The sequence below is a fragment of the Callorhinus ursinus genome, unplaced genomic scaffold (genome assembly GCF_003265705.2).
Source record: "Callorhinus ursinus isolate GAN/ISIS: 27379988/994484 unplaced genomic scaffold, GSC_fseal_2.0 scaffold51, whole genome shotgun sequence".
Classification (NCBI taxonomy): Eukaryota; Metazoa; Chordata; class Mammalia; order Carnivora; family Otariidae; genus Callorhinus; species Callorhinus ursinus.
Genome location: NW_027397113.1, coordinates 2233870 through 2248756, shown reverse-complemented (window position 1 = coordinate 2248756; position 14887 = coordinate 2233870). Strand labels below are relative to the sequence as shown.

At 60.1% G+C, this 14887-nt stretch overlaps 1 protein-coding gene across 4 annotated transcripts in view; it reads left to right on the top strand.

Moving 5' to 3' along the window:
• The window catches only part of ANO1 (anoctamin 1), a 137485-nt gene that overhangs the window by 59982 nt on the left and 62616 nt on the right, over positions 1–14887 (top strand). For all 4 annotated transcript variants that reach the window (XM_073883343.1, XM_073883342.1, XM_073883344.1 and 1 more), the window contains exons 2-3: positions 59–231; positions 8124–8456. In XM_073883343.1, coding sequence (XP_073739444.1) covers positions 59–231; positions 8124–8456 — 506 coding nt within the window. The remainder of the gene's footprint in view (positions 1–58; positions 232–8123; positions 8457–14887) is intronic.

Here is a 14887-nt window from a genome sequence, read left to right as displayed (position 1 = left end):
GCGGGGCGGGAGGCCCGGCCCCCTGCGAGCGCGCCAACGCTGCCCGGTCCGCCCGCAGAGGCCGCCGCGGCCGTGGATGCGGAGGGCGCGCCGCCCGGCCGGCCCGACGCCCAGGCGGCCGCGATGAGGGTCAACGAGAAGTACTCGACGCTCCCGGCCGAGGACCGCAGCGTCCACATCATCAACATCTGCGCCATCGAGGACATCGGCTACCTGCCGTCCGAGGGCACGGTGAGTGCGGGCGGCCGCGCCCGGGAGGGAGGGAGGGAGGGAGGCCGCTCACCTGCGCCGCGCGCGCGCGGGAAGGGCGCGGCGGAGGCTCGCGGGGTTCGGGGCGCGTGGGAGAGGGCCCACCCGCGGACGAGGCGCCCCCGTCCCCGGGGGCAGGAGCCTGAGCGTGCCACGGCTGGGCCCCGGGTGGGACGCCCCCTTCCCGTGGGTGCCGGTGGGCTTGGGGCAGCGGGGTGGGGGTGGGGGGATCCGCGAGAGTTTGGCGGCCTCCGCGCCCCACCGCCCTGCCACCCTCCGGCGACAGCCGCGCCCTTCTGGGGTTGGACCCTCCGGCGACTGCCTCACCTGCCCGGGAGCACGGAGTTCCCAGGACTCCGTGTCCCGCAGGGGACCGCTCAACGCCCCGGGGAGCAAGGGGACCCCGGTGGGTCCAGATTTGTTTCTGCGCAGGTCCAGTTCCCTGCCCGCGCCTGTGCCTGGTGCACGGGGAAGCGGGTGCCAGCTGGCCACGTGGTTGGGGACCCCTATGCGGGGTCTGCTACCCCCACCATTCCCTCCGGGGCCAGATCCAGAGGGCAGAGGGATCCTTGGAGGGCAGAACTGGCCAGTGAGGGATTTGGCTTAAAGTTAGAGCAGTTTGCCTCAGGAGGGAAGGGCTGAGAAAGGGCCCCCGCAGAGGCAGAGGGGACCCCAGGGTGCTCAGTCTGGACCAGAGAACAGACTCCTTTCTCCCCCGCCGCCTTCCCCCACAGCAGCTGTCTGAGGCCCGGGCCTTGTTTCTTTGCTCTGACCTCGCCAGGATCCAGGCCTGCCTCTGCAGCCTCAGGACTGGAGAGCCTGGCCTTTGGGGAGGTGCCTGCGGGATGGAATCCTGGCGGGGTGGCTAGCTGTGTTCCAGGGAAGGCAGAGACCCTCAGGCCCTGCACCCCTTCTGCCGCCAAGCTCGCACAGAGATGCAGGGGGGCATTGGGAACCAGTGTGGATTGAAAGGGGTGCCTGCCTGTGATCGATGCCGTTGGCCTTCAAAGCTCAGAGCCATCATGTCAGCCAACACCGTGTGCTTGCTGTGCGCCAGGCCGCGGGCACCCACAGCAAACGAGACAGGGAAGTGTGCCCATCTGGGGCTGGGGGAGGTGGTGATGGAAGGGGGCCTGGGACAACGGCAGAGGGACACTTCCATAGCAGCCGGCCTGCGGCTGAGGATTAGCTCACTTAATTTTCACGACTCTGTAGGGTCCGCGCTGTTTCGGCCAGCGAGGCCACTGAAGCCAAGAAGGGAGCCACCCACCCGCTGGGTGGAGAGCTAGCAGGGCCGAGACACAGAAGCAGGGGGCCGTGGGCAGCCTGCAGAGGGACGGACATCCTGGAGGAGAAGGAGCTGGTTATACCCGTAATGGGGGTTGGGCGGGGCCTCTCAGACAAAGACATCTCACCTGGGAAGACCCAGAGGGGGGAATGTGGGGACACCAGTTAGAAGGCACGAGAGATGGTGACAGCCAAGGAGATGGAAAGGAGTGGACATTCCAGAGGTAGATGGCATTCGACGTGATGACGGGGTAGACCTAAAATAAGGACTGGAGCCCTTATCAATGGTCTCTGGACTTGTAGTTCAGGAACCTGTTGCTTATGTGGATCCAGAAACTCTCTGTCTTCCCCAACCCCTGGCAAGGGCCACGAGGTCTGCAAAGACTTGGCCCTCCATTTGAGGTCGCCATGGTCTGGAAACACATAGACAAGCCCCGATGAGACCGTTGACTCTTATTTTGCACACAACCCTTACTGTAGGGAGGTTTAGGGGGCTGTGAATCGGGGGCACTGATCGCAGGAAGGACGGGTGGCCAAGCAGTGTCCTGCCAGGCAGACAGGAAGCAGCAGCTCTAGGAGCAGGGGGCCTGCAGGGCAGGCAGCATGATGGAGACAGCCTCCAAGGGCATCCCCAGCACAGCTCAAGCCAATGATTGTTGCTCAGTCATTACCCTGAGTCACCCGGTGAAGGCGGCTCTATGCAGGCCAGAGGGCGTGGGCTGTGTTTCAAGGAGTTCCCGGACAGGCGTCCATACGTGCCCCTGTGGTGTCCGTGGAGTTTAAGTTGGCCATCGGAAGTCCCAGTCCCACGCAGGGTTGCATTTGCCAGCCAGCACGCCGGGGCCTCTCCTCGACCTGTCATTCCCAAATTCAAGGATAAAAATCACCTCATTGTCTCTGCACAACAGGGTGCAAGAAATGACTTCAAAAGCCAGGGACCAGGTTGAATGCAATTTATTTCACTGAGTTTTCTTTGTGTTTATCTTTGAGAGCTTCTACTTTCTTCCTGATGGTTGTCGGTGGCCCTGATCCATATGCCCAACAAGCTCAGGCACCCCAGAGAGGAGTACCGGCTGCTGACTTCGGCCTATCTGCGAAGGAAGAGCACCTCTCTGTTTATCGGCAAGGGGGGACGACCTGTTGATAGGTTGTGGGCTGTGCCTGAGGACCCTACATTGATTTGTAGTGCCGGTGATTTGATTTTACGATTGGGGGATGAGGGCAAAGTTCCAAAGTGTGTTCAAAGAGTCCCCGAACCCGAAGAAATGTTGCAGGTTCCTGATTTCCTTTTCCCCATCTTAGGGCCAAGGGAATGTAGCAGATTCTCTGAGCGTGATCGTTTAGAGGTGTCCCGGCTTTGGCTATTTCACACAAACATGTGACTCCAGAGCTCCCGGAGCTCTGGTTCCAAGCAAGAAGCCAGAGAGACAAGTGCTGGTTCCAGTCCACCATCCACGGTGTGGACACAGGGCTCCTTCCCCTCCCCTCTCAGAGCTGGGGAAGGGAGCCTGGAGAGGCAGATGTGGACCCGACGTAGACTACCCTCTCGCTGCCTGTGGCGTGGGGGTCAGTCCCGCTGCGGAGCGGACCTCTGTCCCCTGACGCCCTCCAGTGTGACCTCAGGAAGCCTCTTCTCTTCTACCGTATTTCCCGTCGTCCTCAGGGAAGCTCCTTCTGGGAGCACGTCCCGCCAAACACTCCGGGATGATCCTCAAAATACTTTCAGATCTCCCATGAATCATGTCCGCTCAAGACTTCTGTGACTCCAGTCGAGGGGACGTTTATGTCCCCACCTTACAGATAGAACAGCTGAGGCTCAGAGCTGGGGAGCGTTGTGCTTAAGTTGCCGGCTGGGCTGGGCCTAGGCCACGGTGTCCTCGATCTGGTGGCCCCTGCCAGGAACCGTGCAGAGCCCAAGCTTCTGTCATTCGTGTGTACGTACATGCATTCATTCATTCTATAGCCACGTCAGAAAGACGGACAAGAGGTCCCCTGCCTTCGGGAAAGGTGGGCTGAGGGGCCACCTGCCCCTTTCTTAAGGATACGGTACGGAGAACATTTTGAAGCTTTTTTCAAGCTTTTGAACTGGAAAGTTATACATAGAGTCTAACCGGCATCCTTCCTGCTGCAAGTTAAATCGTTATCTCTTTGTCCTGTCCTGCACAAGAAAAGCACCCACTCCACTGCTCCGTGGAAGGGCCCCAGAGAGACACACGGCCACCACGGAGACTACCTCTCTGGCTCCCCCGAAACCCAGCTCAGATTCACTCTCCAGACCCTGGGCTCTGCCTCGCCTGTGTACGGTGTGGTAGAAAGGGACCCCAATCTTTCTGTTTAAAGGTTGCTAACCCCTTACACTTACTCAGATAGGATCGCCCCCATTTTGTAAACTAAGACCCAAACAGGGAAGCACCTTGTCCAGAAGCACAGAACAAATCAGGGACAGAGCCAGGCCGGGGAGGGAAATGTGGGACTCTCACACCAGGGCGCCAGAGCTTTGTGCTGCCTCCTGCTGGCCCCAGAAGCACATCCAGCTCCCTTGGTCACTTAACAATCTGGATCCAGCACTGCCACCCTCTTTCACTTGTGGTCCACTTTGACCAGGAGATTGTCCTCCCCTAGTTCTTTATTTGTGCTCGTCTCAATTCCCAGTTAGAGCACACTTCTCTTGGGGGTTCATCACATGCCAGGCCCTGTTGTAAACTCTTAACATACAGAGCATGTTTTATCCTCCAATAACCCTAGGAGGGAAATCATGTTGAACAGGGGAGGCCCAGTTGTTCCCCCTGACCCTCACGTTACATGGAGGCCTCCAGAAGGATCAAGAGATTATACTGCGCACCTGGGATGGCATAGCTGCTCTTGGAATACGGATGGAAGGACAGTCATTGTGGATGAGGCCTCTGGGCCACCACCGCGCCCCCGGGGGGGAGGGAGATGTTTAGGGGATATGTCTGCTCTCCCCCAGGCTGTCAGGCCCCAAAGGCTCCTGAACGGGCCCCAGCAGACAGGTGGTCATTGTTCAGTTTTGAACCTGGCAACCTTTTCCTGTCTCACGATGGTGGAGGGTTTTTGGCTGTCCCCCAGAGTAATTTCCCTGCCCTCTGACCTGATGGGTTCACTCTGAATTTCCTTCCCTCTCGCTAGGGGGTTTTTGTCCACTTTGTTCAATATCAGCCATTATTCCAGCCAACCATGGGCATGTATGGGGCCTCCACCAGGACCAAGCCCTCCGTGTGTGTGTGTGTGTGTGTGTGTGTGCGCGCGTGTGTGTGTGTGTGTAGCAGGTTCTAGATGGAGGTGTGTTAGGGGCAGTCCCTGGCCCAGCTTCGGGGACCCCACCACCCTGCTTAGGGGCCCCTGTGAGTGAAGAGCTTGTGAATAGATGTTTTCAAGGCAGCCCCGGCCCAAGCGACCTGCCCTGGCCAGAGGGGGCAGGGACCTCCAGAGCACAGAGCACTGGGGAGGCAGGATCCGTCCCCTGCCTGAGAAGCTAGGTAGGATCACAAAGCACAGAGAAGGGAGGCAGGGCGTGCAGGTGGGGAGTGCAGTGTGCACAAGATCAAGGAGCAGGGGCGAGGATGTCCTGACTCCAGGTAGTCCCGGGGCAGTGGGGAGGAGAAGCTGGGGAAGGTGGTGCAGGCGGGAGCTATACATGGACGCCTGGCCCCGCTCGGATGATCGAAGGTCCCCATTTGGAAATAGGGATGAGCCCCTCGCAGAGGCACTGGCAGTCTGGGTGCCCAGGAAGCAGGTGTGCTCTTGCACCCTGCCCGCCCGGAGACCACGCGTCCACCTTGTCTGACTGCCTCCCGAGCCCTTGCCCTGCCCGGCAGCGGCTGCTTTCCCTGAGCACCCGCGGTGTCTTCCACACACAGCCCCGGGTCTGGCTTTCCTGCCCACTCCCCCGCCGAAGGAGGGAAACCGCGGCTCCCCCTTCCCTGACCTTCCTGTGGTATTGAGGAGAACCAGTGCTTGTTGGCACTGGGATTGAGGGCGGGGGGGCACAGTGTGGCCCCCAGGGGCCAGGCCTGCAAGTTAGAGGGAGCATCCACCCCGTACGGGCGTCCTGTGGCTCGGTCAGTCGTCCTGGCCACCAGAGGGGCAGCTTACATTGCCCTCCCATCTTGCAGAGGCGGATGGCGAGGACCAGAGCAGGTAGAGAATCTCTCCCAGGCCTCCTAGCTGGAGCGGGACCAAGCCCAGACTTACCTGAGGCCGCCCACTGCCCCACACGTCCCCTCCGCTCTGACCTTACCTCCTGGCTCTGGGAATGGTTGAGGCAGGACTCCCCCTAGCTGTGTCCTTGGGCACGAGCACGGGAGAGGGCTCTTGGGGGTTGGCCGGAGGGGATTGAGCCCTGGTAGCACGGGCTGACCGCTTCACACATGTGAGCCCCACTCTCTCCGGGTCAAGTAGACCTACCCATCCTGCCCGCTCACCGGGTCAGGTCTCAGTGAGAGGACATGCCCCTTGCTGAGCAAGAGTGTTACCCACGTCCTGTTACCGTGGGGGGTGGGCAGCGCCCTGAGTGTGCAGACGGGACTCAGGGCTGGGCTCAGCCTCCCACCCATGCTGTAACCCGCCTTGCCTCGTTGGGCCTCCGTGTCCTCCCTGACAAACAGGAGAACCACTCTTTCCCACCTCTCCTGCAACATGACCCTGCAAAAGACACTGGGGTCTTCCGTGGACAATGTCCTGGGCTGGGCCTCCCTCCTCCCCTTCCCCCCGCCCTACACACCCGAGGTCTCTGGACGGACACCTGTAAGAGCGGGCCAGGGGAGCGTCTACACGGCGGGGTCCCGTGAAGACCACCAGAGCAGCACTGGATTCCGTGGTACCGTGGGTGGGCGTGGATGGCTTGCATCCAGCCGCCTGCCAGCTCCAGGTGCTGGTCATGCCCTGTCAGGCTGTGAGCGTCCTGAGACCAACCAGGGAGACTGAGATTCAGGGGAGCGACTCCCCCTCCCCCACCAGGGGGGAAGGAATCCAGGCCCCACAAAAGGCCCTGTCCAAATGCCCCTCTCCCTCCTTCCCTGGGCAGATGCCGTATTGCAGGCATCCCCCCACTTCGCCTCTTTCCCTCTCCTCTCTTCCCCTGCCCCTGAGCCGGACATTTGGAAAGATACCTGGTCAAATGGGGTCCCACCCCAAGGTGTCCTTGTTGCACCTTGGGCCTAACCTAGACCACCAGCCGTGGAGTAAGGGACCCCTGCTCCTTCTCCCAACCATGCATACAGCGCTTTGGAGCCCCTCGCAGCGGGGGCAGCCATCCAGGGCTCCAGGCGACCCTGTGGGGAGACCCTCCAGGCACAGCTCTGTCCCCCAGCCGTGGGGCCCAGGGCCTGCCTTTAGCCACAGGCCGGCCTCACGCTCCGTGGGGGAGGGCCTCATTCTCAGATGACCGTGCATCTCTAGGACTGATAGCAGGAGTGGGGCGGAAGCCAGGGGATCAGGGGCAGGACGTGAGGCTCGGCTCTGAGGGCCGTTGGTGGTGTGGAGTTGCTGGTTAGAATACTTCCAGCATGATGTTATTTATTTTCTCTTATTGCTGAAGACCAGCTTGCTGATTAACCTCTCTGCCCTCGGTAACCAGCAAAATCCCACAGGAGTTCTAGAAATTCGGGTTTAGCGTTACCAGCAGCCATGCATGATTGCAACTGTGCAGAGGTCCCAGCTTTTCATGCGCAGGCCCAGATTTCTATCTCATTGCCCCCCCAACCCCCCTAGGCAGATAAGGAAACCTGGGCCCTGCCCCTACCTCTCGGCCCACCCCCCAGGGCACCCTCTGGTGCAGGAGCAGGTGGAAGCCACGTGCAGGGCCGGGAATTAATACCCAGGTGTGGGTGGATAACCACCCAGCTTCCTCACCCTCTGGGCACCAGCAGGTTGGAGCTTAGCTGCTCAAGGCAATGACCCGCTGTCGACCCCTCCCTCTCTGCCTGCCCCCCCCCACCCTCACTCTGGCCCCTGAGACCACCTCTCAGGTAAACCACTGAACCCAAATGCTCAACTCGGGGGCTGCTTTTGGGGGAACCCAAACTAACAAGCAGCTAGCTAGTGGCCGAGCTGGAGCCAGGTCAGGTGGGGGCCATCGTGGGCCCATGGCCATTTTGATATGACGTTGCCGTGCATGCTGGCCATTGAAGGTTGAGATTTGCAGGTGCAGAACCTGAGCTCGGCTCTGCACTGCCCGGGACCCTGTGGGAGTGAGTACCAAGCACTTCTGGGAGTGGGGAGAGGGGTGGCCTTGCAGCTTTTCCCATTGCCTTTGCAAGCGGCCTGGTCCTTCCCAGCAAGCCTGATGTAGCTCCATAGAACCGGGGGCCCTTCTGAGCAGTGAGGCTCCGGCTTGGCCTCCACGTGTGATTATGGCACATGTCTCCTTCTCCAAATGTCAGCTCCACGAAGACAGGGCCGCTGTGTGCACGGCTGTCCCAGGCCGGGACGGTGCTCGCGCGGGGTGAGCGTGCGGCACAGCTTTGCTGAAGGCGGGCGGGGTGGGTGGAGGAAGCGGTCCAGTCTGGACCTTGCTCCCCTCCACAGGCCCGGCCCTGACGGCCAGCGATTTGTCTTTCCCACCACAGTTGCTGAACTCACTGTCCGTGGACCCCGACGCCGAGTGCAAGCACGGCCTCTACTTCCGGGATGGCAGGCGCAAGGTGGACTACATCCTGGTGTACCACCCCAAGAGGCCCTCGGGCAGCAGGACCCTGGCCAGGAGGGTGCAGCACAGCGATGCCACCCTGGCCGCCCGCGGCGCCAGGCACGACCAGCCCCTGCCGGGCAAGGGGAGCGTGGGGGCGGCCGGTGGCCCCGAGCCCCCGATGGACTACCACGAGGACGACAAGCGATTCCGCAGGGAGGAGTACGAGGGGAACCTCCTGGAGGCCGGCCTGGAGCTGGAGCGAGACGAGGACGTAACTATCCCTGCGTCCTGTGGGCTTGTGGGGTGGGCGCGCCCGCCGGGCCCCGCACCACCATTTCCAGAAGCTGGTGTGGGGAGGGGCCCTTCTGGCTTTGCCGGTGCTCTGAGAACGGCTGATGGAAAGGCTGCTCCTGTTGAGTTGGGTAGTAATCGCTTATTAAGGTTTGGGGTTTGGGGAGCCCCAAACCTGCGCCTGCCCCCCCCCGCAACGACATCTGCTCTGGAGGAGGTTAAGGCCTTCTCGGCAATGACCTCCAGGGGCACGGCACTTCCTGCTCCGGTCAGTTCCTTTCCTGGGAAGACGTGCCCCTCCCTCCTGGGAGTCCTCTTGGTGGCTGACCTTGGCCCTTCTCAGGGCCTCGGTTTCTCAGTCTGTCAAGTGGGGAGGTTGGCCTGGCTTGATCCCCGGGAGGCCCTGCTGCTCTGAAATCCCCTGACCATCACACTGTTTTCAGGAGCACCTGTCCCTGGCAAAGCCTGAGAATCTTTCGAAGGAAAGTTTTCTGGGGAGAGTAAAGGGCTGACTCACTGGTGCACAGTGCTGCCTGGGTGGCGGAAGGCTTGGCAGTGGTGGGGAGGGGGACCTGGGCAGTCCCTGGGACAGGGGGTGCTTCTCTCAACCTGTCAGCAGGCTTGCTGTGCAGTCCGCTCCTTAACCTCTCGGTGCACAAGGGCGGGGGGCGGGGCTTCCTGCCGTGAGCATCGCAGGACACGCCCATAGCCTGCCACAGTGTCCCTGTGCGGACTAACCAAGAATCGGGGAGTCTCTACACCACAGTAGGAGGGTCAGCAGGCTGCCTGGGGGAACCCTGAGCCAACTGCAGGTGTTTAAAGTAAACTCTGGTTTCAGTTTGCTGTTTCATCGTTGAGAACCTCCATGCCCTTAAATAATGGACACTTTGGATCCGGTGATAAGGATGCCCTTGGGGTGCTTCGGCCAGCAGGCCAGTCAATGAAGGAGCTGGTGTGAGCTCTTTTTCATGGCACGTTGATAGTACCGGACCTGAATGCACCCAGAACTGCTCAGTGGGGCCTCTTTCTCCGCAGACCTAGCGGCCAAGGGGTCTTGTGATGCACACGGAGTATTTCTCTGGGGGGCCTTCTCCTTCCGAGGCTCGGTTACCTGGCGGGTGTGGATTTCTGCTGCAGGAGTGGTCCCCGTCGGGGTTGCGAGGGTGTGCGAGCGTCGATGACCAGGCAGGTCCCGGTGAGGCTGCAGGGTCTCTCCCGCACACATGTGCGGGTCCTTCAGGGTCTTCTGTGACCTGACACTTGGCCCCTCGGGAGAGGGGAGCAGGCAGGTCTCTGACTTAAGGCATGGTTCCGCCCTGCCAGCCCCCTGCTTTTTGTGCAAACACTGGGTCACTCTGCAGACTCTGCCCCAACTGTTGACAGTTCACAGCTGGAGGAAGACACAGGCTCCGTCAGAGTCGGGAGAGGCCGCGGCACCCTCGTGCAGAGCTGTGAGCTTGGGCTGTGGTCTGCACCTGCCTGGTCCGCTCCCTGAGGGATGCACTATCCGCTCCCCTCATTCTTTTCCCACGACAGCTTCAGAGCCCTGTGCTCGGAAGGCCCCCCAAAGTCTGGGAATTCACACTGGCCCTGGACAGATCCCAGAACCTCTGCCTGTCCCTCTGAGACCTGTTGGCAGCTCAGGCCTCAGTTTCCCCTTCTATAACATGGAGATAACAGTAGTATTTACGTCACCAGGTGATCGTGAGTAAAGGGCAAGGTGCTTAACATGGCAGATTCTCCTGGGGTGTTGTTAACATCAAATCATATATTACGGTTCCTATGGAGGGGAGAGAGAAAGGAGCCTTCCCAAGTCCAACCAGCTGCAACATCCCACATACCTTTCTTGATACTCCATCTTCTCAATCGTGACTTGGAAATAAAAAGCCAACAAACATAGAGACAGCGGTTACTGTCACCAAAGAACATCCAGATTTCCCAATAAGTGACCGGAGAATTTCATTGATAGTTTGGTTCTGTAGCTACAAGAGGCTTTCCAGCAGTTGACTGGGGCCATTTTAAAAACCAAAGCAGTACGGTGCACAGCTCCAGTCTCCAAGGTGGCTGAGGCCGGGGCTGAGCCGCGCCTGCTGGAGTCCGGCGCGTCAGGAACTGCTTTACGAGGGCCACTGTAATTCCCGAGCTTTCATCTGACACGAACAAGGCCCAAGGCTGTTGGAAAAACCCTCCGTCTGTTGCAGCCTGGTGCTCTCCCCGCCCTCCGAGAGACAGGCAGGACCAGAACCTGGTTTAGAGGCGGCCTCCGAGGGGTGAGCACGGACCACTGCCAGCATGATTAACAGCTCATGGCTGTCGCCTTTATTTCGGGGAGAGATGCCCTGGCTAATGAACCATTCCCGGGGGTGTGCTCCGATTACAAGGAGTAGAGGGCTTGCAGTTTTGGAAATAGGAGAGCCCGCAGGAGAACCCAATTGCATCATCTTACCCGGTTTGAAGCAGGCCTGGGGCTTATGTGCACTTTCCTGGGGAGAAAGATCCATGCATTCCACCAGATATGCCGACGCTGGATGAAGGTGGAGAATCAGTCTTTAAAGCGGGGCTTCTCTGCCCTGGCGCCATTGCTGTTGGAAATTCAGCAGCAGCTCTTCCCAGTAGCACCCCAGGCTCACGATAACCAAAAGTGCTCCCAGATATTGCCAGATGTCCCTGGGAGCCAAGATCGCTCCCGGGTGGAGGGGGGGCCCTCTTGAACTCTGCTGGCTCAGCCTTCTGCGGCCATGACCAGGCGCACAGAGGTGACCTGCCTTTGCTCTTCAAGAGGCCAGTGGGTACGCCAGGCTGTGCAGCTCCTGGGCAGAGTGGGCCGCCAGCCCCATGCAGACGGGGCGTCTGTGTGCTTGCCTTTGACCCGAGTCTGGAGGTTTATTGTGGTGCAGATGTCCTGTGATGACCCCTGGAAGACCCTCCAGACTGAGGGCACAGGGCGGGCCGGCTCTTACTACACCAAATGGGTAGTGCCCTGGGGCAGCCATAGCGAGTGACCCCAGGTCAGGGACTTAAAGCAACCCAAATGGGGTCTCGCACAGTTCCGGACATCAGAAGTCCAAATTCCAGATCTCCACAGGGTTGGGCTCCTGCCTCTCCCAGCTTCTGGGGGACTCCAGGTGCCCCTCCACCCTCGGGCTCTGTCTCCAAGCGGCCACCTTCTGTATGTCCATCTGTGTCTCTTCTCTTCCTACAAGGACACCAGACGTTGGACTTAGGGCCTGCCCTCCTCCCGTGTGGCCACGTCTTAATGTGGTTATACCTGCAAAATCCAAATAAGGTCCCGTTCTGAGGTTCTGGGGTTAGGACATGGAAGTCTCTTTGGGGGGACCCCATTCACCCCACCACAACAGCTGAGAGTGCACTGGAGTGGTTCTGTCAGGACTGGGGTGGCTCACGCAGGGGCCCCTGGAGGTGCCCACCGAGGTGCAGGCAGTGACTCGTGGTTGGGGGCACATCAGCGCAGGTGGTCTGGAGGGTGAGGTCCAGTCTTGGGCAGGCTGCCCCGCTGTAGGGCCCGGATGTGCCCAGGAACCCAGAGGGGGGTCCTGTCAAAGTGCAGGCTCTGACTCAGCGGGCCTGGCCTGGGCCTGAGCTGTGTTCCTAGCCAGCTCCCTGGGTGTATGGTGGCTGCTGAGCCCGGACCATCCTTGGAGAGGTGAGGAACGTGCAGGCCTCTTCCCCCATGAGCCAGCAGAAGCATCCACAGAGATGGGCCCACCAGTGTCCACCCAAGTCCTGATCCACTGTTGGGTCCCCCAGAGGTAGCCCCAGACAGAGACTGGGCCGAGAGCCCACAGGGCAGGGGAGACCCACTCTCACTCATAACCCACGGGTACAGACAGATAGAGGTTGAGCCTGGACCGTGGGTCCCCCATCCTCCCCCTCCGCAGGCACCGTGGGCTCAAAGGAGCCCAATTTGAAAACTGCTTCCCAGACTCCCCGAAGAGAAAGACCTTGGGTGTCAAAACAGGCTTTGGTGCCTCCCTCCAGGGGGCAGCCCTGAACGTCGATCTCACGCATGAGGGCCCAAGAGGGGTCCCGTGTCAGAGACCCCGGGACAAGATGACAGGAAGTGACAGGAAAGGAGGAGAGCGTCTCTCCGTCCGTCCCTCCGACCGCCGTGGGGGTCAGCTTCCGGGCTTCCCACTAGAAGGAGGAGAGCATGTCTCCTTGCAACTGAAACCAGCATTTTTCAAGTCTGGCCTCAAAGCCTGCTGGACATTATTTATGTCCGTGGGTCACTGCCGAGAAGGCCACACACCAGAATCCCGGCTGTGTGTGCTGGGGTGGCCAGGGCCCACCCTGCCCCGAGGTTGAACTTGACCCCGGCTTTGGCAGAACTGTTGAGGCTCCGGACTCTGGGACCCTGTCAAGTCTGTTTGCTTTCATGCTGCCGCTCGGGGCTCACCCCTGCACCCAGGCCGGGCCCGCTGACGTTTCTTCGCATTCCTGCCCCGGAGCTGGCGGGGGCCTCAGGCAGTAAGTGTTTCCCATCTTTGTTAGCGTGGATGTTGCTTTTCAAACACCAGTGAAGGGGAGCGGCTTTTGTTTCCAGACCAGGCTTCGGGGCGCGCAGCGGGGCCACGAGGCTGGTCTCCGAGCCCCCTATGCCCTTCAGACCCGCTCGGCCACTTCCTGGCAGCACAGCCTGGGAGCAGGTGGCTTCCCTTCTCTGGGCCTCAGTTTTCCCACCTGTGAAATGGAGGAGGTGATGGTACTTCTCTCCCCTGGGGGTGCTGGGCCAACGCTGGGGAAGTGAACACCTCCTTGCCCACAGCCCTTGGGTTCAGGCTGCTTTTCCCAGCTTCCCTCCTGCCGGACGGAAATCAGATGGCAAATCTGGGCTGGGCAGGGCCCCCTAGTATGTGGAGACCCCTCGTGCACCACGCGGATGCCAGGTGACTGTGGCAGGTGGTGGGGAGTATTGCCAGGGGCACAGGAGAGGGAGGGGCCGGATTTCCTGCAGTTGCCAGCAGGTGTCCAAGGCAGGGGTCCGAGGTGGCTCTGGGGTCTGGCTAACTGTGGTGACAGGCACGGCCCTCAGCATTGGAGGGGCTGGAGGCAGACCCTCCTCACTGCCCCGGGGCATTGTGGGTGGAGGTCCTCGACTTGAGAAACCTGAGGTCCAGTTCTGACATCCCCATGTGTGAAAACAAGCGATGGCAGATGGCCCGGGGAACTTGTGGGTTTGGAAGCAAACCCCCACCCCATGCTGTGTGGGCTCCCTATCCCTGCTGTGAGATGGCGGTCCAGGAACGAGACCCCCTTTACAGGTGGAAAGAAAGGGCCTGAGGCTCTGGGAGGTGGAGCAAGGAGACCAGGGCCACAGGGCCCAGCAGGGGTGGTCCTGCCTCATGTTCTCTGCCCTGAAGCCCGTGGTGTGAACCAGTCCCCTGGGCCACTGGGCCTTTCACATAGTGGGGTGTTAGCTAGTCCTGAACCTATGATTTCTCCATTCATAATTTCACCATTACACATTCATTTCTTTGGCCTTAAAGGTCTTATGTCTTACGTGTGTTCTGTTGAGGCTTTTATATACACCGCCTGGCTTCCTTTGGGCTTGTCTTGGTTTTGCGGATGCACACTTTTAAAGTGAATTCTGGACATTCTTTTAAAGGCCATGTCTTTAAAGCACCCCCAGGGACCATCACACGGCTCCCCTCGGGTGCCAGGGTTTGGGGATAAAAGCTTTGGCACCCAGGTTGCCGTTCTGACGTCCTCCTGTGTCCCCAGGCCTGTGGTGTGCCCGGGTGGGCTCTTTCTGGCTCATCGAGACCTCTGCCAGCTGGCTGTTAACCCTTTGGTGGCTTGGCATAGTGAACCACGGAGGTCACAGAGGTCAGCACATGCTCCAGCTGCAGCTCGGGCCGGATCTGTTCCTTCCTGGGGGGCCCCCAGGGTGAACCTTGCCAGCATCCACGGCCTCTTCCCTCAGAGGGGCGGAAGAGCTTCGAACACATTCGTTGGGTGTTTAATGCTCCTTACAACACTTTTTTATTTCTGGGAAGTTCTGTTTGGTCCTTTTCCAAATTGGCTGTGTCATTTTGTTAGTGGCTTCCTGTCCTTTGCAGGACCTTTCTGTCCTGACGTTTATTTCTTTAAACAAGGTAAGCATCACTGGTTTGTGAGTCCCCAGGCTGAGGTGGCCCCTTGTGCTGGCTCTCCTCCTGGTGGGCCTGGCCCTGCTGCCCTGCCCTGCCCAGAGGGGGCCCTGAGGCCTGGGAGGAAGGTGTCCTCGTCGGAGAGGCTTGGGGCTTGCGTCCGTCACACATCTGAGGGCATTACAGCTGGAACCACCTTGAGCCAAGGTCACAGGCTGAGGTCCCGAGACCCACTGGGGCCGAGGAGTTTGGAGGCCAGGACCCTTCAGGGTCACTTCTACCTGCTCCCTCTCCTCCCTCT